The sequence below is a fragment of the Dipodomys spectabilis genome, unplaced genomic scaffold, assembly GCF_019054845.1.
Source record: "Dipodomys spectabilis isolate Male_0828 unplaced genomic scaffold, ASM1905484v1 ptg000003l, whole genome shotgun sequence".
Lineage (NCBI taxonomy): Eukaryota > Metazoa > Chordata > Mammalia > Rodentia > Heteromyidae > Dipodomys > Dipodomys spectabilis.
Genome location: NW_024870680.1, coordinates 14,791,512 through 14,815,422, shown reverse-complemented (window position 1 = coordinate 14,815,422; position 23,911 = coordinate 14,791,512). Strand labels below are relative to the sequence as shown.

Below are 23,911 nucleotides of genomic sequence, written 5' to 3'. Positions count from 1 at the left end.
ACTAAAAGGTTAGCTAGATATGTATTTTCTTGGTAAAACTTTCCTCTTTCTCCTAGTGTATATAGAACCAAGTTTATAACTTGAGGGAATAATTTGGTTGCAAATTAAAGAAAACATTTATGTAAGAAGTTCCTTATTTGAAAACACTGTCAAGGATGTTTGCAAATAGATATGTAAGCTTGCAGTTGCCTATTGTCTTTGGCAGGTACTGCAAATCAAGAGAGCCCTTCTTTCCATTGACTTTGTACTTGATCTTCAAATCCTCCTAACTCAGCATTATAAGTAGCTGCTATAGATTTTCATAGTTGGCCCACATAGTAAGATTTACTTGATATTTCACATTTTAGGATCATCTTCTTAGGCTAGTAACATACCTACATAAATAAAAATATTTAATCCCCCCCTCCAAAGATTTAATTTTTTAAAGCCTATGTGATGCAACATTCTTAGTAGTAATCTGTCTTTCTGTATTTTAGGTGATGGAAGCTGTTTCATTATTCAGCAAGATTTGGACTACGTCATTGAGCTTACTGGGGCTGACTGTGACCCTGTGTACAAGGTACAGTCCTGATAGGACCTCAGGCCTTGGTGATCCTCACTTGGGATCTAGGCCTTTGAAGGGGCTTAATTGGGCTGCCTTATATTATTAGGGATGCTAAAGTACTGCTTACTGTATAGTATAAGCAGTTTAATCAAAACCTTTATTTATTGATTTTTTTACTTAACATCTTGGAGCTTTTCCCAGGTAAATGTATATAGTGTTCTGTATAGTGTGTTAATGTAGCATTTCAATTTTATAAAAAAGGAAATGGGCTCAAAAAGATTGAAGAGGGCTGGGAATGTGGCTCAGTGGTAGAGTGCTTGCCTAGCATGCATGAAGCCCTGGGTTTGATTTCTCAGCACCATATAAACAGAAAAAGCTGGAAGTGGCGCTATGGTTCAAGTGGTAGAGTGCTAGCCTTGAGCAAAAGAGGCTCAGGGACAATGCCTAGGCCCTGAGTTCAAGCCCAGGCCTGGTTAAAAAAAAAATTGAGGAAATTGCTGCAACATGGTCACAAACTGAGTTAGACTAATTCCAGAATGCATGCATAATGTTACTGTTCTTTGAGAAGCTAATGAGATCCTCCTCAGGGAAAAAAAGGCATATATTCATAACTTTGGGGGGTTTTTTTTGTTGATGTAGTTGGTTGTGGGGCTTGAACTCTGGGCCTGGGTGCTGTCCCTCAGCTCTTCAGCTCAAGGCAAGCACTCTACCACTTGAGCCACTTCCAGTTTTCTGGTGGTTAATTGGAGATAAGAGTCTCAAGGACTTACTGCCTGGGATGGCTTTGAACCACGATCCTCAGATCTAAGTCTCCTGAGTAGCTAGGATTACAAGTGTGAGCCATTGGCGCCCCGTAGAACTTTGTTTTAACATAAGTTTCATGAGGTTCAGGGGACACTAGCTCATATGTGGACATTATGGACCCTTTACACTAAAGCATGCATAGCACTAATAAGCTTGCATACCACTTATGCCAGTTTGTTTCTCTATTCTCTAGTCATGAGTGCATCCTTGACCAAGCCCAGAAATGTTGTAAATACATATTGTAGATGTAATCTTCTTTTCCTTTGGAGTCAATAAATTTCTTAGACTCCCTTGGACTATGAGGGCAAGGCTCCATCTCTTCAAGATGAATGAATTCAGACTTTCTTGTTTCAGGTAGCCACATGGGAGAAGCAGATCTACACATGTTGTCGAGATGGTCTTGTGCGACGCTATCAGCTTTCTGACCTCTGAGCCTTTTGATGGAGAAGTTCTAGTTGGTGAACAGGATCAACCATGAGCAGAAGCATCAGTCCTCCCCAAGTTCTGTGGCCCCCTAGTGTCTGTCTTCAGCACCCATAGGAAGTCACATCATGTGGGCTGCTCTAACACATGTGGAACTCTCATTGCTCTGAACGGAGTAAGACGCTCACGTGTGCTCACTGCCTCTGCCCCAGCTTCTTCTGTGTAAACGCACCCACAACAGGGCAAGGATCTGGAGACTTACAGTTTGTTCTTAAACTAGTCGTATTAAATGTTTACAAGGAACAGAGGCCTGGTCTCTGGAAGAAATAAAGAATATGTGTTTGTAGAAGCATGAATTTGGAAAACTTAATTACATTCTTTTACTCCCACAAAAAGCCAGTCCTTCCTCAGTGGTCCCTGTTGGCTGGCCCTAGAGTAGGCTATTTGCAGTAACAGTGATACCCTGTAAACAGAAACCCAGTATGTGTGTGGGGGGGGGTGTCTTAGATTGTTAGGACAACCAAAATCGAGACAGTCCCAGGTAAACTGCCATAGTTGGTCAGCTTCTCCATAGATGAGGAAGTCCAGTCATAATCATTGTAAGTAGGTGGCTTATCAAAGTGGCGGGTTCTGAAACTGGTTATCAGTGTCATCCAGTTGTTAGAAATAGAAATTTGGGGGCCCCATCCCATCAGAAAGTCTATGGGTCTTACCCAACACTGTATATGCTAACAAAACCCTTTGGGAGATTCCAATACATGCTCTAGGGCTGAGAATTGTGACCTAGAGGAGGAGATGGTGAAGGGCACTTCAGTTAGATCTGTACCCCAGGGCTCTTAGGATGTGGCCTGGTGAGTATGTGATGAGGCTGGCAGGACCTACGCAGTGGAGGAGCTTTGGTGTTGAGTGAGGAGCTATCAGCAGTGGGGAAGCACTTTAGTTTTAGGCAAAGGAATAGCATCGTCATCTCTTCTCCCTAAAAGTGCAATTGTATATATTCCATGTTTTTTTTTTTCACTTCGTCTCTGAGTTCTTTCCATCTCAGGACATTCACAGCTTCATTCTGTTTAATAATGTCCTGAATATGGATACTATAGTATTTGTGTTTTAGAGATTATTAGAAAAAGGGTTCTTTTTTTTTTTTGGTCCGGTTGTAGGGCCTGAACTCTGGGCCTAGGCACCGTCCCTCAGCTCTTCAGCTCAAGGCTAGCGCTCTACCACTTGAGCCACAGTGCCACTTCGGCTTTTTTCTTTTTGCTTATGTGGTGCAGGGCCTCAGGCATGCAAGGCAAGCGCTCTACCACTGAGCCACCTTCCCAGGCCAGAAAAAGGGTTGTTTTTTTTTTCTTTTTTTGGGGGGGGGTCCGGTCGTGGGGCCTGAACTCTGGGCCTGAGCACTGTCCTTCAGCTCTTCAGCTCAAGGCTAGCACTCTACCACTTGAGCCACAGCACTACTTCCGGCTTTTTTCTTTTTGCTTATGTGGTGCTGAGGAATCAAACCCAGGGCCTCATGCATGCAAGGCAAGCACTCTACCACTGAGTCACCTTCCCAGCCCCAGAAAAAGGGTTCTTGAAGGCAGGATGCAACACTTGGAAGTGCTGGGCCATACAGGCTAAGAGTGATTTACCCAAGGGAAGAAGGTTATTCCTTGGTTGGGGTATGGTAGAGCTGATAGTTTTGTTTGTTCCCTCATCCCCTCTCTTCCCTGCCTCTCTGTCTCTCTTTTTTTCTTGTTCTAACCCTGGGGCTTGAACTCAGGGCTTGGGCACTAGTCCCTGAGCTTTTGTGCTCAAGGCTAGGGCTCTATCACTGGAGCCACAGTTCTACTCCCAGCTTTTTGGTGGTTAATTGGAGATAAAAGTCTCATGGACTTGCCTGCCCTTTCTTACCCTTTCCTGCCCAAGCTATAATCCTCAGATCTCAGCTTCCTGAATAGCTAGGGTTACAGGTGTGAGCCACTGGTCCCAGCTCTAATGTTTCCTTTTTTTTTTTTTTTTGGCCAGTTCTGAGCTTGAACTCAGGACATGGGTGCTGTCCCTCTTTGTGCTCAAGGCTAGTGATCTACCACTTGAGCCACAGCATCACTTCCGTTTTTTTTTTCCTGAGTCATTTATTGGAAATAGTCTCATGGACTCTCCTGCTGGCTTTGGCTTCAAACCATGATCCTCAGATCTCAGCCTCCTGAGTAGCTAGGATTACAGGTGTGAGCCACCAGCACCCAGCTTATTATTTTCTTTTAGAAACAAAATAATGCCAAGAAATTTTTACACCTGTTAAGGAATACTATATTTGTTTCTTACTAATCCAAAAGTGAAGTGAATTAATATTTGGCCATACTGATAGTTGATTTACACAAAGGGAAATCACTGAGTTCAAAAATACATAAATCCTTGGGCTGGGAAGGTGGCTCAGTAGTAGAGCGCTTGCCTTGCATGCATGAGGCCCTGGGTTCGATTCCTCAGCACCACATAAGCAGAAGAAGCTGGAAGTGGCACTGTGGCTCAAGTGGTAGAGCGCTAGCCTTGAGCTGAAGAGCTGAGGAACAGTGCCCAGGCCCAGAGTTCAGACCCCACGACGGACAATAAATAATAATAATAAAAAAAAATGTAAATCCAAGTTTTCATTGCCAACTTTAAGATAAGAACTTAAACTTTCAAAACAAACAGGATGAGGGTGGATATGGCTGAATGCACACAGCAAGAGACAGTCTAAGTTCACCCCAGGGTTCTTTCCTGTGTCACATTCTCAAGCCCTTTTTCATAGGTTTCCAGAGTTGGCATTCTGGTTGTGAAACGTAGGGACCCCTCCACAGCTGCTCTGAACTCCTGGCCCAAGAGGAGTAGAGGCTGGCTCACAGGTGCTGCATAGCTTTGTCTATTGTGAATGTAAGGATCCTTGTCAGCAGAGAGCATGCTTTTCCTTTGGGACTGAGGAATGCATTCTGGGTAAGAATGGACATTTGCAGCATCTCAGGCCAGTGAACGGCTGCACTGGGCCTTGTTTCTTGGTTTTGGATGCCCCCTTGTGACGCTGGCAGAGAAGTACTTCTGTGTCTAAGTCCTAAAGGGCTCACAATGGCATCAGCAACCAAATTGCACATGTAGTGTCACATACACACCACACAATAAATCAGGTTCATTTTTTAAAAATGTATCTCCTTGTGCATATATTTTATATTCCTTATTTCACCTTATTTATTTCTTGATGGTACTTGGGTTTGAACTGAAGGCCTCATACTTGTTAAGCAAGTAGTCTACTTCCTGAGCCATGCCCCAAACCCAGCTCTACTTAAAGGCTGAGGATCCCAATATGAAGCCAGCCTTGGCAGGAAAGTCTGTAAGACTGATCAATTCACCACCAAAAGGCTGGAAGTGGATCTGTGGCTCAAGCAGTAGAACAATAGCCTTGAGCAAAAAAAGCTCAGGAACAGCAACCAGGCCCTGAGTTCAAGCCCCAGGATCAGCACCCTTGTCCTCTACAACTAGGAATCTGAATAAAATAGGTACTTTAGTTACTAAGAAGTGTCAATATTGGTCATTTTTTGTGACAAATGAGATGTTAATAGGGGAAATTAGGTGTTGTATATATAGAAACTGCTATCTTCACAATTTTTCTGAAAATGTAAAGCTATTCTAAAATGTAAAAAAAAAAAATTCAAGAGCTGAGTGCCTGTGGCTCTTACCTGTAATCCTAGCTACTCAGGAGGCTGAGATCTGAGAATTGTAGTTCAAAACCAGCCCAGGCAGGACAGTCCATGAGACACTTATCTTGAATTAACCACCAGAAAACTGGAAGTGACAGTATGGCTCAAAGTGGTAGATAGGGGCTGGATAGGTGGCTCAGTGGTAGAGCACTTTGCCTTGCATGCATGAGGCCCTGGGTTCGATTCCTCAGCACCATATAAGCAAAAAGAAAAAAGCTGTAAGTGGCGCTGTGGCTCAGTGGTAGAGCGCTAGCCTTGAGCTGAAGAGCTGAGGGACAGCGCCCAGGCCCAGAGTTCAGGCTCCACGACCAGACCCAAAAAAACAAAACAATCAAAGTGGTAGACAGAGCACTAGCCTTGAGCGAAAAAGCTCAAGGACAGCGCCTAGGCCCTGAGTTCAAGCCCCACAACCAACAAAATTAATAAAATTCAAAAAACTTCAAAAATCAACTAAAAACAATTGTGAAAAAATTTTTCTTTTTTTTTGGTTATGGAGCTTGAACTCTGGGCCTGGGCGCTGTCCCTCAGCTCTTCAGCTCTACTACTTGAGCCATAGCATCACTTCCGGTTTTCTGAGTGGTTTATTGGAGATAAGAGTCTGCTGGACTTTCCTGTCCAGGCTGGTTTTGAACCGTGATGCTTAGATCTCAGCCTCTTGAGTAGCTAGGATTACAGGCATGAGCCACCAGTGCCCAGCAAAAAAATTTTAAAAGTGGCTGCTGTACATCTTAAAAATAAAACAAAATGGGGCCTTGTGACTCTCCAGTTTTCAGTTGATTGACCTTTAACAGAGTCATACAACTAGCTTCAATTTTCCCTGTCATTTTATTCCTCTTAACTGAGAGTCCAGAAAGGGGTTCACTTAAGGACTACACCTCCCAGAGTGCCCCTGGGTGGTTGTCAGGGGCAACCAAGGAATGCAGACTAACAGCTTTGCTGGAGCCTGAGGACTACCTCTACTACTTGCTGCCAGACAGCCATGGGTCAGGATTACTACTCTGTGCTCCAGATCACTCGAAATGCAGAAGATTCTCAGATCAAGCAGGCGTAAGTTTGGTGGGAGCCAGTCCTTGGGGCTGTGCTAAGGTAGCCCCCACCCTCATCCTTTCCAACCCAACTTTTCCTGCACAGCTCAGGGCAGGCAAGGTGAACTGTGCTCTTTCTCTTGCTTCTTGCTTACTTAATTCTGTCTTTGGGCTGAGATTCAGATATCTTAGTTTCTCACTCAGTTCCTTGCACTTTATGCTCTATGCCCTGTTGCTTCTCATAGGTGCCGGCATTTTCCCAGCAAAAGAATGAGGACAAATGAGCCATTTGAATGGTATCCTGAGTTGTTTGTTTACAGCACTGGTGATTAAACTCAGGACCTTCTGCTTTCTAGATAGGGACTTTGTCAGTTGAATCAAGTCTCTGGTTCTATCCTGAGTCCTGTGGAGAGCAACAGGATTGTGAACAAGGGAAGGTTCTGACCAGATGGATGAGTTAAAAATCCATTCTGGCCATCATATGGGCTTGATCATTTTCTAAACTCTATCTCTGAAATCCTCCATCAAGTCTCAGAACTTTAAAGGTCCAGCCCTAAGAAAGTCTAGGACAGGAGTCAGCACACTTCTAAAAAGATTCTTGTTTGAGTTTTTTCTTTGAAAAAGAAATCAAAGAATATTTATTGAGTACCAGCCATTTGTGTTTGCTACAGAGAAAGCTAAAGACACAACTAACTCAAATAGATACCTCCCCTGTCCTGAAGCAGCTTCATTTTGTTGGTGAATACAGAGGTTAAGTCACTGCAACCCTAATGGATGTTGCAAAAGGGAAAGTACATGGTGCCTAGAAGCTTCTATTGGAAAAATACATGGTGTCTGGAAGGGAAACCTTTAAGGAGGCTGTTCTGGTAATTAAGTACAAAGATGGGGCTTGAAGGAGAACTGTGGCTCTTAAGGAGAGGAGAGAGTAAACTTGGCAATCAAAGGTCATTGGAAGAAGAAAAGGAAGAAAGAAGACTTAGTTGAGGTTGGGTAGTATACTAGCTGTACTTCTCAAAGGCATAGGGGATGCTCTGAGAACCTTCTGTCACAAACTCATTCAGTCCTCCTTATGATCCCGAGAGACCGACACCGTTGTCATCCCATCAGCATGCACAGTAAAAGGCAGACTGTAGACTGACGCTATCATGGGCTTGTCCCTGGGCCAGGTCCTGCAAGAGTCTTAGTGGGGCAAACGGAGAGAGATTACAATGTGGCTTGGAGAAACAAGACATAAATTCATGAAACAGTTTTAGACGGCATATGATGTTGATCTGCTGATCAAGGCATCACATTGCCTAATGAGACTTTTCAAGGCACAGTTTTCCTGGAAGAAGAGCATTGGAAGGCTGAGGCCTGAATCTCTGACCTGCTAGTTGTGTGACATGGAGAAATTATTTAACCTCTGTGAGCCTCAGTTTCTCATCTTTTAAAAAAGGAGGAGGGAGCCAGCACAGGTGATTCTTACCTGTAATCTTAGCTACTTAGGAGACTGAGGGCTATCTCAGTTTGAAGCTAGTTGGGGCAGGAAAGTCCTTGGCACTCCTATTAACCACAAAACAAACAAGTCAGAAGTACAGGTATGGCTCAAGTGGTAGAGCACCAGCCTTGAACAAACAATCTAAGGGACAACGCCCAGGCTCTGAGTTCACGCCCCAATACCAGCACAGAAATTAATAAAATAAACTTAAAAAGAGTGAGGGAGTTGTGATATTGAGTAGGATTAGATGAGACAATTTATGTGAAAATGGACAGAAAACATTTGCATATGAAATCATGTCATATGAAGATTCTTTAAAAACTGCATAGGTTTCAAACAACAGCCCTAAGCTGGGCGCCGGTGGCTCACGCCTGTAATCCTAGCTACTCAGGAGGCTGAGATCTGAGGATTGCGGTTCAAAGCCAGCCCGGGCAGAAAAGTCCGTGAGACTCTGATCTCCAATAAACCACTAGAAAACTGAAAGTGGCACTGTGGCTCAAGAGGTAGAGTGCTCGCCTTGAGCTGAAGAGCACAGGGACAGTGCCCAGGCCCAGAGTTCAAGCCCCACGACCGACAAAAAAATACAAAAAAAACCCAGCCCTTAACTCTCTTCTCTTGTAAACTGGTCAGGCATGAATCTCACCATGTTTGATACCCTCTTTTGAGAGTACCTAGATTTTGGCAAAAACAAACAAAAAAACCTACAACATAACAGAACAACAAAAAAGCTGAACTTCTACAAGGAGGAAAACCATAATGACAAGTCAGTATAACCCCAGCTATCAGTAACTCAGTATCATTCATTCACCTTTTTTTTTTTTTTTTTGGCTGTACTAAAGCTGTATTGAACTAACTTGTACTAAAACCTGTACTTGAACTCAGGGCCTTGCCCCTGGTAAGGCAGGAGCTTTACAACTTGAGCCATGCCTCCACCTAGCCATTTTCTACTTTGTTATTTCTTAGTAGGAGGTCCAGTTTTTTGCCTGGGGCTGGTCTTGAACTGTGAACCATCTACGGCCTCCTAAGTAACTGGGAACAGTTGTAAACCACCAAGATCCTTGTTGGAGATGGGGGTTTCATTAACATTTTGCTTATGTTGCCCTCAAAAATCACAGTCCTTCCAGTCTCTGCCTTCTGAGTAGCTGGGACTCATTCATTCTTGAGTGGCCACTGCACTTCCTGCCCTCCCATTCAGGGAAGCAGATGGACGCAGAGCAAGACATTCACTCATACTGAGCATGACAAAATTGGAGGTGAGAGGTGGAGATATTTCAAGTCAGCTTGACCCTGTTGCTTTCACTTACGGATAGAATTTAATTGTGATTCTCTTCACAACTAACTGCGACCTTTGAAGAAGACTGGGACAACTATCTCCAAGTCTCTGGAGGTTGATGGGGAAGAGCTTTCTGTAAGTTTCCCAGGGGCTAATCCAGGACTCTTGTAGGAAGAGTTAAGGATAGCAGACGCAGCTGTGTAAAATCAGCCTTCCACAGTGACACAGACTGCCTGAAGGAGAGTGAGCTTATGTCATTCTTTCACTCACCCCTGCTCACCTCTCGCACTAGGGCCATGAAGAACTGGGTACAATGACTCCAGGACTTCACAATAGTGGGAGGGATAACCTATAAGCAGACAGCTGGAGTACAGCATGCTGAGTCCTGAGATCACAGGCTCTGAGGATTTGGATACTAAAGTCTACTTTAGAATGACAACTAGGGGCTGGGAAGGTGGCTCAGTGGTAGAGCGCTTGCCTTGCATGCATGAGGCCCTGGGTTCGGTTCCTCAGCACCACATATGCAAAAAGAAAAAAGCCGGAAGTGGCGCTGTGGCTCAAGTGGTAGAGTGCTAGCCTTGAGCTGAAGAGCTGAGGGAAAGCGCCCAGACCCAGAGTTCAGGCACCACGACCGGACCAAAAAAAAAAAAAAAATACAATAGAATGACAACTAGGACCCCACAGTCAGGGGAGGATCCTGAAGGAGTTACCTCTGTAATGAAACGTTGAAGAGTGAACTTTTAAAAAGGCCAGGGGTTAGGCTCTAGTGGTTTACACCTGTAATCCTAGCTACCCAGGAGGCTGAGATCTAGAGGATCACAGTTGGAAGTCAGCCCAGGCAGAAAAGTCCTAGAGACTCCATATTCAAAATAACCAGCAAAAAACAGTTCTGAGGACATGGCTTGTGTAGTAGAGCACCAGCTGAGCAAATTGAAGCCCCAAGTTTTTGTTTTTTTGGGGGGGGGGTCCGGTCGTGGGGCCTGAACTCTGGGCCTGGTTACTGTCCCTCAGCTCTTCAGCTCAAGGCTAGCGCTCTATCACTTGAGCCACAGCGCCACTTCCGGATTTTTTCTTTTTGCTTATGTGGTGCTGAGGAATTGAACCCAGGGCCTCAGGCATGCAAGGCAAGCGCTCTACCACTGAGCCACCTCTCCAGCCCCTGAAGCCCCAAGTTTCAATTCCAGTTCTGGTGTGTGTGTGGGAGTTGCTAGAAGAAAGGTCAGGGGATGTGACTCAGGTTGTAGAGTCCCTGTCTGGTACTTAGATTGTAGAGACCCTGAGAAATGGGGGCGTGGGACTTGAATCTTAGAGTGAAACTTTTCTTAATGTTTTCTGATGACAATGAAGAATCAAGAAGGCTTTCAGAAAGACAGTGAAATGATCCAAGTATTTGGGATGGGAGTGAGGGAGGGAGAGAAAATTCAAACCATTGGCAGCACATAAAATGCATTGGTTTGGAAAAGGTTCTGTGTGTGTGTGTGTGTGTGTGTGTGTGTGTGTGTGTGTATGTCCCTGCGCATGCCAATATTGGGGCTAGAACTCAGGGTCTGGGGGCTGTCTCAGCTTTTTCATCAGGTAAGGCTGTGTAGATTTGAACTAAGGCTGTATAGCTTAAGAGCATGGGCTAGATATTTCTTGTTACTCCCGTCAACCTCCAACCTCCTTTCCACCTGCCCTGCAGGCAACATGTTCCCACCACTTCTGCAGATTCCTCTGCCTGAGAGCCTCCTGTGCACCCTGCTAAAGGAGGAGCAAAAGGGTCAGGAGGGAGTAGAGTGGGTTTGCCGTCTTTATTCCCCAGTTCCCTCCTTTGGAGACTCTTTAGGGTGCTTGTGTCCAACTGAAGATCTCTCCTCCTGCCAGGGCCCTGTCTGCACACTCCTTCCAGGGCTCAGTACCACTGTCCACCTCTACTCTTGCAGGCCCAGGTCAGGTGGCCCTGGGAGCGCCTCCCTGGGGTATTATGCTGTCCCTAATGGTCTTCTTCCCCTTTCCTGTGCCTTGGTGAAAATCCCTTTAATCAGCCCACATATCATCCAGTTCATGCCACCTCTTCCCTCCTGGGATACTGCCAGTATCGGCCACTGGATGCTAATGGGACCGGCAGCGCCTCTCTCTACAGCTAGTTATCCTCCCTCCTCCTCCTCCTGCTCCTCCTCCTCCTCCTTTTCTTCCTCCTCCAGCTCCTTTTCTTTCTCCTCCTCCTAGCTGGTGTGTCTGTTCTAGTCCTCTGAGAAGCAGGCACAAAGACCAGATTAGACATGCGCAGAACATGTCAGGGATCCCATGAAAGATGAAGGGGAAAGTGTCTCTTGACCACAGTACAGGAAGTAGGCATGGGAGAGTTGGGTAGAAAGGACTGCAGAGTGGCTTGAGAGAATCTCAGTCAGATTGCGAAGAGCCCTCAAGCCAAAGTTGTCTATTGGAGGTTTAAATATCTTCTCCCAGAAGGCTCATGTGTAGAAGACCTCATCCCTAGCTGGTGGCACTGTTGGGAAGTGATTGGATGGCGAGGGCATGATCGATGGATTAAAACCCATTGATGATGGGGCTGGGAAGGTGGCTCAGTGGTAGACTGCTTGCCTTGTTTGCATGAGGCCCTGGGTTCGATTCCTCAGCACCACATAAGCAGAAAAAGCTGGAAGTGCCACTGTGGCTCAAGTGGTAGAGCACTAGCCTTGAGCTGAAGAGCTGAAGGACAGTGCCCAGGTCCAGAGTTCAGACCCCATGACTGACAACAAATAAACAAACAAACAAAAACCCATTGATGAGTTCGTAGCTGAATGCACTGTGCTGTTAGAAGGTGGGGGCCTTGCTGGAGGAAGTAGGTCACTGTGGAGTGCCTTTAAAGAGTGTATCTTGGGCTGGGAATGTGGCTTAGTGGTAGAGTGCTTGCCTAGCATGCATGAAGCCCTGGATTTGATTCTGCAGTAGTACATACACAGAAATAGCCAGAGTGGCACTGTGGCTCAAGTGGTAGAACGCTAGCCTTGAGCAATAGAAACTCAGGGACAGCGCTCAGGCCCTGAGTTCAAGCCCCACAGCCAACAATAAAATAAAATAAAGGGTATATCTTACCTTGAACACCCCCTTACCCCTCCCTTACTCCCCCCAGAACAGCTGTACTCCACCACCCGCTCACTGCACCCAGGCTTCTGCCTCCCTTAAAGAAATGGATCCCCTTAACCATGACTGAAACCCTGAATGGAAATCAGTCTCTCTTCCTTCAAGTTGCTGGTCTCAGGTATTTTGTTACAGAGATGAAAAGCTGAGGAACACAGAGGAGCCCCGCATGTCATAGGAATGAGAGTCATCACTGAATCCCTACATCCCTCAGAACTGGCTGGAGCAGCAGAGGAAGAGAGCCTCCGAGCAAAGACCCAGGGCAGCTGCAGGGCTGGCCGCTAGCCATGCCCCCCCCCCCCCCCAGGCATCAGGCTTTCTTCAAGGAGAGCCGAGCAATGTGCCTTGCTGTGGCCCTCCCCAGTTCATAGCTAGGCAGTGGGCAGTGGGTGCCAGCTCTGATGTCTCACATTCAGTGTGCTCTGTCCCTCAGAAGCAGGCCAGCTGCGGTGACCTGCTTTCCTCTTCCTCCTCTAGGTACCGGAAACTTGCCCTGAAGAACCACCCGATGAAGACAAATGAGTCAACTGCAGCAGATACATTCAGACAAATAGCAGAAGCCTACGACGTGCTAAGCGACCGTGAGTGATGATGGGGCTGAGCCACCCCTCCACTAAAATCATTCCTGATATCTCTGGGGGTGGGGGACCCTAGAGTATGCATCTGACTTCCCTGCTTGGAATCTAAAGAGAGAGACCATAGTAAAATATATGAAGAAGCCATACTTTAAGACCACTGTTCAAAGCCCAAGAGTTAGGCTGATTGTACACCTTGCCAGGAACAATCCCTTCACAGAAGTAGAGTGCATTTCTCTCCCCCTCTCCTGCCTCCTATGGCTCATGGATGAGGAACAAAGGATGATGCTGGCCATGGACATTTGGCTGAGGCTGAGCAGACACACACTCATCCTTCCCAGACTGACTGAGTGACTGAGTCCCCATGTCCCCAAGGGCAGAAGAAGGCCAGAAGTCATTAAGAAATCTCTTGCCACCCAGCACCAGTCAGTGTCCTGGTAGCTTCCTGAGGGCTTGTCCTGAGGCTGTGACCCTGGATCCGGCACAGAATGGCTAAAAGATTTAGGAGATGTCCAGCCCTGAGTTTTCACACTTCACGGTCCTCAGATTCTAGTCCAAAGCTCTAGAATTCTTAGACTCCAAAATATCCAGACTTTAGGATTCTAAATATCCACAGGGAAAGATGGCAGTTATATTGTTTGGTGCTGGTCCTGATGCTTGAACTCAGGGCCCGGGCACTTTCCCTGAGATTTTATGCTCAAGGCTAATACTTTACCACTTGAGCCACAGCTCCACCTTCAACTTTTTGATGATTAGATGGAGATAAGAGTTCATAGACTTTCCTGCGCCGGCTGGCTTCACACCAAATATTCAGCTCTTAGCCTCCTGAGTAGCTAGGATTACAGGCTCCTGAGCCACTGGTGCTGGCTGGCAGTAATGAATACTGAGTTAAGCCAAACCCCAGGCCAGTAGCCTAGCTTAACTTAGTCTCTAAATTCCTTTCTCCACTGAATCTGTTTCGCTAGTGAGCTCATTCTGGCTCAACCCAGAATGAAACTGAACTTTAAACTTCTGGGATCATGTCCCTGATACTGGTAGGCAGCAGGCATTCGGGATTGTTCCATCCCTTTCCCCCATGCTCTCCCATCCCCCATCTATCTTAGCCCCCAAGACTGGACCCTCTCCTCAAAGTCACACGTACCCACAGCTGTGAAGAGAAGCATCTATGACAAGTTTGGAGAAGAGGGCCTAAAAGGTGGCATTCCTCTGGAGTTTGGATCCCAGACCCCGTGGACAACTGGCTATGTCTTCCATGGCAACCCTGACAAGGTGTTCCATGAGTTCTTTGGAGGAGACAACCCCTTCAGTGGTAAGAGACCTGCTCTGCCCTGGCCTTACCAAAAGGGACACAGTTGTAAAAGATGCTTTTCTCTGAGTATTGTTTTTTGTTTGTTTACTTGTGTTCTATTTCTGGGGCTTGTCCTGGGCACTGTCCCTTAGCTTTTTTTTTTGTTGTTGTTGGTCGTGGGGCCTGAACTCTGGGCCTGGGCACTGTCCCTCAGCTCTTCAGCTCAAGGCTAGCACTCTACCACTTGAGCCTCAGCCCACTTCCAGCCTTTTCTGCTTATGTGGTGCTGAGGAATCGAACCCAGGGCCTCATGCATGCAAAGCAAGCACTCTACCATTGAGCCACCTTCCCAACCCCTGTCCCTTAGCTTTTTGCTTAAGGCTAGCACTCTACCACACGAACCGCAGCTCTACTTCTGGTAGAAGTAGAACCACTTTGGTGGTTAATTGGAGATAAGAGTCTTACAGACTTTCATGCCTTGGCTGGCTTTGAATTATTCAGCCTCCTGAGTAGCTAGGGTTATAGGTGTGAGCTATTCGGACTCTGCTGTTTTCTCCCAACTTAAAAAATATGCACAGTACTTCTAAAAATAAACAAAAGGCAAGATAGATTTTATTGATAAAAACCCAATTCCAGTCTTCCATTTTCTTCCCCAGAAGCATTTTCATACTGTTAAGTCTACAAAGGCTTCCAGAAATTTCCTGTGCCTTGATAGACATATATTTATTTTTTACCTAAGCCCTTTATTTTCTTCAGGAAATGGGATACATTGAACACACTGGTGTGTGTGTGTGTGTGTGTGTGTGTGTGTGTGTGTGTGTGTGTGTGTGCCAGTACTAGAGCTTGAACTCAGGGACTTGTGTACTTGTTTGCATTTTTCTGTTCACAATTGTAGCTCTACCATTTGAGCCACATCTCTACTTCTGATTTTTTGTTGTTTGGTTTGTCTTTGGACTTGTCTGCCTGGGTTGAGTTGTGATCTTTAGATCTCAGTAGCTAGTTAATTGGAGATAAGTTAATTGGGTGTCAGTGGCTTATGCCTATAAGCCTGGATAATCAGGAGGCTGAGATCTGAGGATCAAGGTTTGAAGCTAGCACAGGCAAGAAAGCCTGTGAGATTCTTGTCTCTAGTTCACTAGCAAAAATCCAAAATTGGAGATATGACTCAAGTCATAGAGCACCATCCTTGAGTGAAAAAGCTGAAACAAGGCTAAGGCCCTGAGTTCAAGCCCAGTACTGACACAAAAACAGAAACAAAACTAAATTTTCCTGTGCAGCCAAATTTTCCTAATTCAACTACTGGCTAGTTATGGCAATGGACCATTGGTTTGGCCTCTCTGGGCCCTGATACACGGGAAGGTCTTTTTATGCATTTTAGCTGCTCTTCACCTTTTTGTTGATTAGTTTTCTTGAGGCAGGACCTTGCTATAGAGCCTTGGCTGGTCTCAAACTTATAATATTCCAACCTCAACTTCCTGAATGCTTGGATTATAGGTATGTATCACCCATGCCTGACTTCTTCATCATTTTAAGAGAGGAGGGAAGATTAGGCACTAATATCCCATTCCATGGACCTAGAAACCAAAGCCAAAAGGACTGTACAGCACTCAAAGTACAGCTAGGATGGGGCTCTCTCTGCATTTGAATGGAAGAGCAGGGGCTGGAAGGGCTGTGGATGCAGAGCTGGTTGGGACAGAAGAGGTTGGGTGAAGAGGAATTTTGATACACTGATGAGCTCTCATATTTGCCAGGAACCAGCCTCCCACCTTTGTATCAACTGATAACTGCATAGAAACTTGAATCTGGGGCCTCTAATGGTTTGGGGCTGGGCTGGACAGTAAGGAGCTGCGGAGTCCAGGGACCTCTAAGGGAGGATTGTTTTCTTTGACCTGTTACTACCAGAATTAGCCACTAGAGAGAGAGGGTGTGCCTTATTTGCTGAGATATGCACAATCCAGGGCATCTCCTCAAATTGCTGGGGAGAGAAACAAATAGAGGTAAAGCAGAGGGGTGGAGGGGGGCTGGCAAGGAATGCTAATCATTGTAATTATTAGCGTGCAACTGAGGACAACTTTGCTTCTGAATCTGAAGGTTATTATGAAGTTGGCAGGTATACAGGAGTGTATGTGTCTCTATTTGGGGTGTGGGGAGAGAGGCAGAGGGAAAGAATGGCTTAGTTTTTAGACACAATTTCTCCTTCTCCTCTCCTTCCATTTCATTTATTTTTTATTTTTTTTTTGGTTGGTCGTGGGGCCTGAACTCTGGGCCTGGGCGCTGTCTCTCAGCTCTTCAGCTCAAGGCTAGCGCTCTACCACGTGAGCCACAGCGCCACTTCCGGCTTTTTCTGCTTATGTGGTGCTAAGGAATCGAACCCAGGGCCTCATTCATGCAAGGCAAGCGCTCTACCACTGAGCCACCTTCCCAGCCCCCTCTCCTTCCCTTTTGTAGAATTCTATGATGAAGAAGGGGGTGATGTGGATTTAAATTTTGGGGGACTCCGGGGCCGAGGAGTCAAGAAGCAGGACCCCCCAATTGAACGGGATCTCTACTTGTCCCTGGAGGACTTATTCTTTGGCTGCACCAAAAAAATCAAGATCTCACGAAGGGTGAGTACTTGGCTTGCTCCTCTTGGGGGCCACCTTTTGTATCCCCACTTTCCCGGCTGCCCTCCTCTCTTATTCTATTTCTTTTTTCCTTCCTTCCTTCCTTCCTTCCTTCCTTCCTTCCTTCTTTCCTTCCTTCCTTCCTTCCTTCCTTCCTTCCTTCCTTCCTTCCTTCCTTCCTTCCTTCCTTCCTTCCTTCCTTCCTTCCTACCTTCCTTTCCTTTCTTTTTTTTTGCCAGTCACGGGGCTTGGACTCAGGGCCTGGGTACTGTTCCTGAGCTTCTCTTGCTTAAGGCTAGCGCTCTACCACTTGAGCCACAGTGCCACTTCTGGCTTTTTCTGTTTAGGTGGTACTGAGGAATCGAAGGCAGGGCTTCATGCATGCAAGGCAAGCACTCTACCACTGAGTCACCTTCACAGCCCTAGTCCTCTCTTATTCTAACTGGAGGGCTTGGGAATGGTCTCTGGTGGACTCATGGAATCCTAGACTGAGGGATGTAGGATCTTTTATTTCTAGAGTCTGAAATTTGGATGAGACCATGGAAGGGTTAGCTCCTCCCCACCCCCACCCCTCGCAGTGCAGACTCCTAACTGCATCAGGACCCCTTCTGCTCTGTATCCAGCTCATCCTTGGGAAGGGTGATGAACCTGCAATGGGGGAAGCTCCTGTGAGTTCTGATTTCTATTATTTCTAGGCCACGCTCCAGGCTTTCTTTAGTGTGTGTGCTTCATGAGCAAGTGGCAGGTGTGTTGGCTTCGAGGGTGGGCTGGAGGATAATTCATAAGGTAGTGACTGGTTGAAAAAGACCCTATGTGCCCTACAGTCCTTGGCTTGTTGCTGTCCCATGTCCAGCTCTCTACCCATCCCCCTCTTCTTCACCAGCAGAGATTATAGCCACACCCTTCACAGATAGTACCCATACACGGGCACCTGTGATTGGGCAGGGGCTGCTTTGGGCGAAGCTCAGATCCATTAGCTTCCCTGTTCTTTCTCCCTCTGGGGTAAAGAGATCCTACCCCTGGCCCAGAGCCAGGCCTCTGAGATTTGGAGGTAGGAACTGCATCTCTGTTAATGGCCAGGGCTAGTGGGGTGGGTTTAATCCACTCCTGGTGACTGTCTTGGTGTCTGAAGACACGTCTTGCCATTCAGTGACATAGAATGGGCATGGGCTGGCTCAGGGCAGGTCCTATTGCTAGAGGAGCAATGCAATCCTGAGCATCTTTCCCATGGGCAGAGGAGGCTCATAGAAGTCTAAGCAAAGCACCCTCCTCCCTTTCACTGCAGGTGCTAAATGAGGATAAGTATTCCTCTACCATCAAGGACAAGATCCTGACAATTGATGTGAAGCCTGGCTGGAGGCAGGGCACACGAATCACCTTTGAGAAGGAAGGGGACCAGGTGAGGAAGAGAAGCAACCAGGCTGTGGTGGGTAGATGGAAGGGAAAGGAGGAAATGCTTTTTCTGCTCCTGTGAACTCTGGTTTGGTAGGATGAGATGATCCCTGAGGTCCCCAGACACACAGCCTCACTGTGCTGCTGTCAGAGAGTTTACCACTCCACTAACAAATAATAGCTAGATGCCAATGGCTCATGCCCGTAATCTTAGCTACTCAGGATACCGAGATCTGAGGATGGAAGCTCAAAGCTAGCCAGGGCAGGAGAATCCATGACACTCTTATCTCCAATTACCCACGAAAGGAAGGAAGGAAGGAAGGAAGGAAGAAGAAAGAGAAAGAGAGAGAGAAAGAAAGAAAAAGAAAAGAAAGGAAGGAAGGAAGGAAGGAAGGAAGGAAGGAAGGAAGGAAGGAAGGAAGGAAGGAAGGAAGGAAGGAAGAAAGAAAGAATAGAAAAAGCCACAAGTAGAGCTGTGGCTCAAGTGGTAGAGTGCTAGCCTTGAGCACAAAAGCTCAGGAAAAGTGTTCAGGCCCTAAGTTCAAGCCCCAGGTCTGGCACACACACACACACACACACACACACACACACACACACACACACACACACACACACACACACACACACACACACACACACACACACACACACACACACACACACACACACACACACACACATGGGAAATAGGGTTACCTCAAGTGGGAAACTGAGGCCCAGAGACAGAGGGACTTGCCCAAGACAAGAGCACAAGAGCTGAATGGAGACTGCAGTCTCCCCTCCAGTGCTTGTCCTGTTTTGTTCCAGGGTTTGTTGAATAAAGTCCAATTGTAGGAACTCTTCTACTTCTGTAGGAATAACTTTAAGTTAAATACTTACTTAAATAGAAATTCAAAATTATTGTCCTAGGGATGCTGAATTCTTTAGCATTTGAATCTTTTTCTTTCTTTTTCTTTTTTTGCCAGTCCTGGGGCTTGAATTCAGGGCCTGGACATTGTCCCTGAGCTTCTTTTACTCAAGGCTAGTGCTCTACCACTTAAGCCACAGCACCACTTCCAGCCTTTTCAATTTGTGTGGTACTGAGGAATCGAACCCAGCACTTCATGCATGTTAGACAAGTATTCTACCACTAAGCCATATCCCCAGCCCTGAGATTTTTTCAAAATAACAAATAAGCATGCTCTTCAAGTAGCTTCCGTATTTCCTACTTTGGCTAGCCTACCCTGAGCTGGGCCAGCAGCATCTCAGCCAAACAATCACTGTGGGCCTGTCTCCCCCATCACTGGGGAGAGGGGCTTCTCTGTCTCTTCCACAGGGGACCCCAGCAGCTTCAATGCCTGAGTAAAGCTCAGGTGAGGGGTGTCACCTGTGAGGTGCTAACAGAGCCGAGACTTGAGGTGGTTGAGACTTGAGGTGGTGGTCTGACACCCAGCTCATTGCTGCTGGGGGAAACGCCCCCCTCCACTGAGTTGATCTCTTTGGGTACTTCCTGGGGAGTCACGGGGGTCAGCTCTCAGGGCAGGGGGCTCTGGGTCACATGGAAATGGCCCTTGCAGAAAACCCCGTCTAATCTCCCCATTGTGCAGATGAAGCCATGGAGACAAGTAGAGGCAGGAATTTGGCCAAAGTCACACAGCCAATGAGTCCTTGTTGCCCCTTGGCCTCCCCTGCCCAGGGCCCCAACATCATCCCAGCCGACATCATCTTCATAGTAAAGGAGAAGCTGCATCCTCGCTTCCGCAGGGAGAATGACAACCTCTTCTTTGTGAACCCCATCCCTTTGGGAAAGGTGAGTGGGAACCATGCAGAGCCTGGGGTGGGGGTGGGGTCCAGCCTGCACCACCTACAATAACCTAGACTTTGCCTCCCCTCGCCCAGCCACTGGCCACCAGCCACAGCCTCTCACCTTCCAGATTTGTCTCTCCTTTATCTCTCCTGTTCGTCCCTCTGTGCCCTCTGCTCATTCAGCAGGGTGCGCTGAGCACCCCTGTCTGGGCCAGGCGTTTCCAATCAGGGTACACTGAGCACCCTTGTCTGGGCCAGGTGTTTCCACTCCTTGTTCTCTGTTCCTGCTGGGGATCTTCTGATAATGCTGTTACCCACCTTGCCTTTGGAGGCCCTCCTCACCAGCGCCACCACGGTGCAGCCCTCCTTCCCACTCCAGCAGGATGAGGGCCCTCCTTGCCTCCCAGAGCCCCCACCCCACCCCTGCCTTTCCTATTTGTAGTAAGACCCTGTACTCTATCCCCATCAGAGTGGCTTTCCACACCTCAAACTCCTTGAGGGGATTGGGAATGTGGTAGAGTGCTTGCCTAGCATGCATGAAGCCCTGGGTTCAATTCCTTCCTCACTACCACATAGAAAAAGCCAGAAGTGGCACTATGTCTCACGTTGGTAGAGTGCTAGCCTTGAGCAAAAGTAGCTCAGGGACAGTGCCCAGGCCCTGAGTTCAAGCCCTAGGACTGGCAAAAACAAACAAACAAAATAAAACAAGACAAAAACTTGAGGGCAGATAACAACCCTGGGCTTATTCACTCAGTTCTCAAGTAGCCTCTGTCTCCCTGGTTCCAAACTCAGGGGTTGGCTCCAAATAGCCTCACAAGAGCCGGGTGCTAGTGAGTCACACCTGTAATCCTAGCTACTCAGGAGGCTGAGATCTGAGCATCACAATTAAAAGCCAGCCTGGGCATGAAAGTCTGCAAGATAGTTATCTCTAATTAACCACCAGAAAACTGGAAGTGGAGCTGTGGTTCAAGTGGTAGAGCTCTAGTCTTGAGCACAAGTTCAGGGACAGTGCTTAGGCTCTGAGTTTAAGGCCCAGTACGTACACACACACACACACACACACACACACACACACACACACACACACAAACACACACACACACACACACACACACACACACACACACGATGGCTGTGGTGACTCTCCCCTCCCTTATTCGATCCTAACTTCCCCAGGCTCTTACCTGCTGCACCGTGGAGGTAAAGACCTTGGATGACCGCCTGCTCAACATCCCTATCAATGACATCATCCAGTAAGTCTGTCTGTTTGCCTTGAGCTCCAGGAGCCACTAGAAGGGCTGGCTTGGAATGTAAGGCGGTAATGTGAGACAGGTCTGCCTTGTATAGTTGTACAGGCTGCCCCTAGCTCAAGGATCCTCTTCTGAGAGGGCAAGAGAAGAAGAAATCCACCCCCACACTGGCCAAAGTGCCAGCTTCATGCACCTGGAAGAAAAGAAGAGCTTATTTCTAATTTGCATAAAGCCATAGTAGAGGCTCGAGCTCCCCAAAGTGGGGGCAATTCCTGTTTTCTCTTACCCTCAATTAAAGGGTAGGAGAAATTAGAGGAATTCATTGGAGTCCCCCGTCACCTCTCCTAAGTCCTTTCGCAACAAAGGTCCTTTGCTCCACACTGGTGGTACCTGCCTGCATTCTTAGCTACTCAGGAGGCTGAGATCTGAAGAGCCTGGTTCAAATTCAGCCTGGGTAGATAAACCCTCAAGACTTAATTTCCAATCAATTGGCAAAAAGCTGGAAGTGGATGTATGGCTTACGTGGTAGAGTGCCAGTCTCAAGCAGAAAAGCCCGGTGAGAGCATGAGGCCCCGAGTTAAGCCCCAGTACTGGAACAACAACAAAAAGAAAGGCCCCTTGGGTGGAAAAGGTTGTTCATCATCTCTACCTGCACCCCAGGATTTGCCCTGTTGCCCATGGTGACTCAGAGGGCCCAACCTGTTCTACATGTGGGAGTGGTATGGACCTCTTGGGACCACTGCAGGGTGCCCTCTAAACGCCCTTCTTTCCCTCTCCCTCCCCAGTCCCAAGTACTTCAAGAAGGTGCCAGATGAAGGGATGCCATTGCCGGAGGACCCCACCAAGAAGGGGGACCTGTACATCTTCTTTGACATCCAGTTCCCCACCCGCCTCACACCGCAGAAGAAGCAGATGCTGCGCCAGGCATTGCTGACCTAACTCGGGGAGCCTCACTGCTCTGCAGCCTCTGTACATGTGACATGGGGGGGGGGGGGGATGGCACAGAGCCTTCGGCTGACACAATAAAGATTTATTTCCTGGGCTGGGAATGTGGCTTAGTGGTAAAGGGCTTGCCTAGTGTGCATGAAGCCCTGGGTTCGATTCCTCAGTACCACATAAACAGAAAAAGGTGGAAGTGGCGCTGTGACTCAAGTGGTAGAGTGCTAGCCTTGAGCACAAAAGCTCAGGGACAGTGCCCAGGCCCTGAGTTTAAGCCCCAGGACTGGTGGAAAAAAAAAAAAAAAGTATTTCCTATCCTCAGCTAGGCCCCAGAATATGTGTCAGGCAGGAGCCTCACGCTGGGTTCTAGAATTCCTAGTTTGGCTTTGCTTGAGCATTCAGGATTCAGAGCTTGAGGATTCAGCTTGAGAATTCAGAGCTTTTGTCTTCCTCCCACCTTGGTAGCCGGGAGTGGGGAGGGGAGGGACAGGGCTGTGTGGTCTCAGGGTCTCCGCTCTACTCTGACATTTTGGATGCATGCTCTCGTGTGTGTGTGTGTGTGTGTGTGTGTGTGTGTGTGTGTGTGTGTGTGTGTGTGTGTGTGTGTTGTCTGCCTGTCTGCATGCTGGTACTGGGGCTTGAACTCAGGGCCTGGGCACTGTCCCTTAGCCTTATTACTCAAGCTAGATCTCTACCACCTGAGCTATAACTCCACTTCTGACTTTTTTTTTCTGGTTAATTACATATGAGTTTCATGGACTTTCCTGTTGTAGCTGGCTTCAATTAGGGATCCTCAAATGTCAGCCTCCTGAGTAGGATTACAGGCAAGAGACACTAGTACCCAGCTTGGGACACAAGATCTTTAGAGGGGGACAGTTTCTGGAATATGATGTGTCCCATTATGGAGACAAAAAAGAAAGCTAGTAGGGAAGCTGGGTGCTGGTTGCTCATGGATATGGTCCTAGCTACTCAGGAGGCTGACATCTGAGGATCGTAGTACAAAAGAACGCCAGTAGTTCCCTATGGCAAAGCTGTCATTAGAACCTAAGACCACTTCCTACAGACACAATAGCTTCGGTTAAGCCGGGCGCTGGTGGCTCACACCTGTAATCTTAGCTACTCAGGAGGCTGAGATCTGAGGATTGCGGTTCAAAGCCAGCCCGGGCAGGAGAGACCGTGAGACTCCGATCTCCAATAAACCACCAGAAAACCGGAAGTAGCGCTGTAGCTCAAGTGGTAGAGTGCTCGCCTTGAGCTGAAGAGCTGAGGGACAGCGCCCAGGCCCAGAGTTCAAGTCCCATGACCGACAAAAAAAAACAAAAAAAACCCAATAGCTTCAGTTAGAGGCACACGGACAGCACAGTTCTTCTTCTCCTCCTCCTCCTTTTTTTTTGTCAGTCTTGGAACTCAGGGCTTGGGTACTGTCCCTGAGCTTCCTTTGCTTAAAGCTAGTGCTCTATCACCTGAGCCACAGTGCCACTTCCAGCCTTTTCTATTTATGTAGTACTGAGGAATTGAACCCAGGACTTCATGCATGCAAGACAAGTACTCTACCACTGAGCCACCTTCCCAACCGGTTCTACCTCCCTCCCCCCATCACTACCTTCTTGAACCAGCTACTGCCCCATCTGGTCAGCCAAGCAGGGCTCAGACCCTGTTACCATGGTGATGCTAGTGCGATGGTGGTGAATTCAGGCTTAGATTTG

The 23,911-nt window shown here is 47.4% G+C and overlaps 2 protein-coding genes across 3 annotated transcripts in view; both read left to right on the top strand.

The window, feature by feature from the left end:
• The window catches only part of Paaf1 (proteasomal ATPase associated factor 1), a 38,460-nt gene extending 36,336 nt beyond the window's left edge, over window positions 1-2,124 (top strand). For both annotated transcript variants that reach the window (XM_042688103.1, XM_042688110.1), the window contains exons 11-12: window positions 477-559; window positions 1,703-2,124. In XM_042688103.1, coding sequence (XP_042544037.1) covers window positions 477-559; window positions 1,703-1,780 — 161 coding nt within the window. In that variant the 3' untranslated portion in view covers window positions 1,781-2,124. The remainder of the gene's footprint in view (window positions 1-476; window positions 560-1,702) is intronic.
• A 4,317-nt stretch (window positions 2,125-6,441) lies between these two features.
• Window positions 6,442-22,295, top strand: Dnajb13 (DnaJ heat shock protein family (Hsp40) member B13). The gene is made up of 8 exons (XM_042689064.1): window positions 6,442-6,522; window positions 12,851-12,954; window positions 14,096-14,257; window positions 16,685-16,842; window positions 18,125-18,238; window positions 19,907-20,020; window positions 21,193-21,269; window positions 22,052-22,295. The coding sequence occupies exons 1-8, from the start codon at window positions 6,455-6,457 to the stop codon at window positions 22,203-22,205; spliced, it is 951 nt and encodes a 316-aa protein (XP_042544998.1). The 5' UTR covers window positions 6,442-6,454; the 3' UTR covers window positions 22,206-22,295.
• Window positions 22,296-23,911: the final 1,616 nt, after the last annotated feature.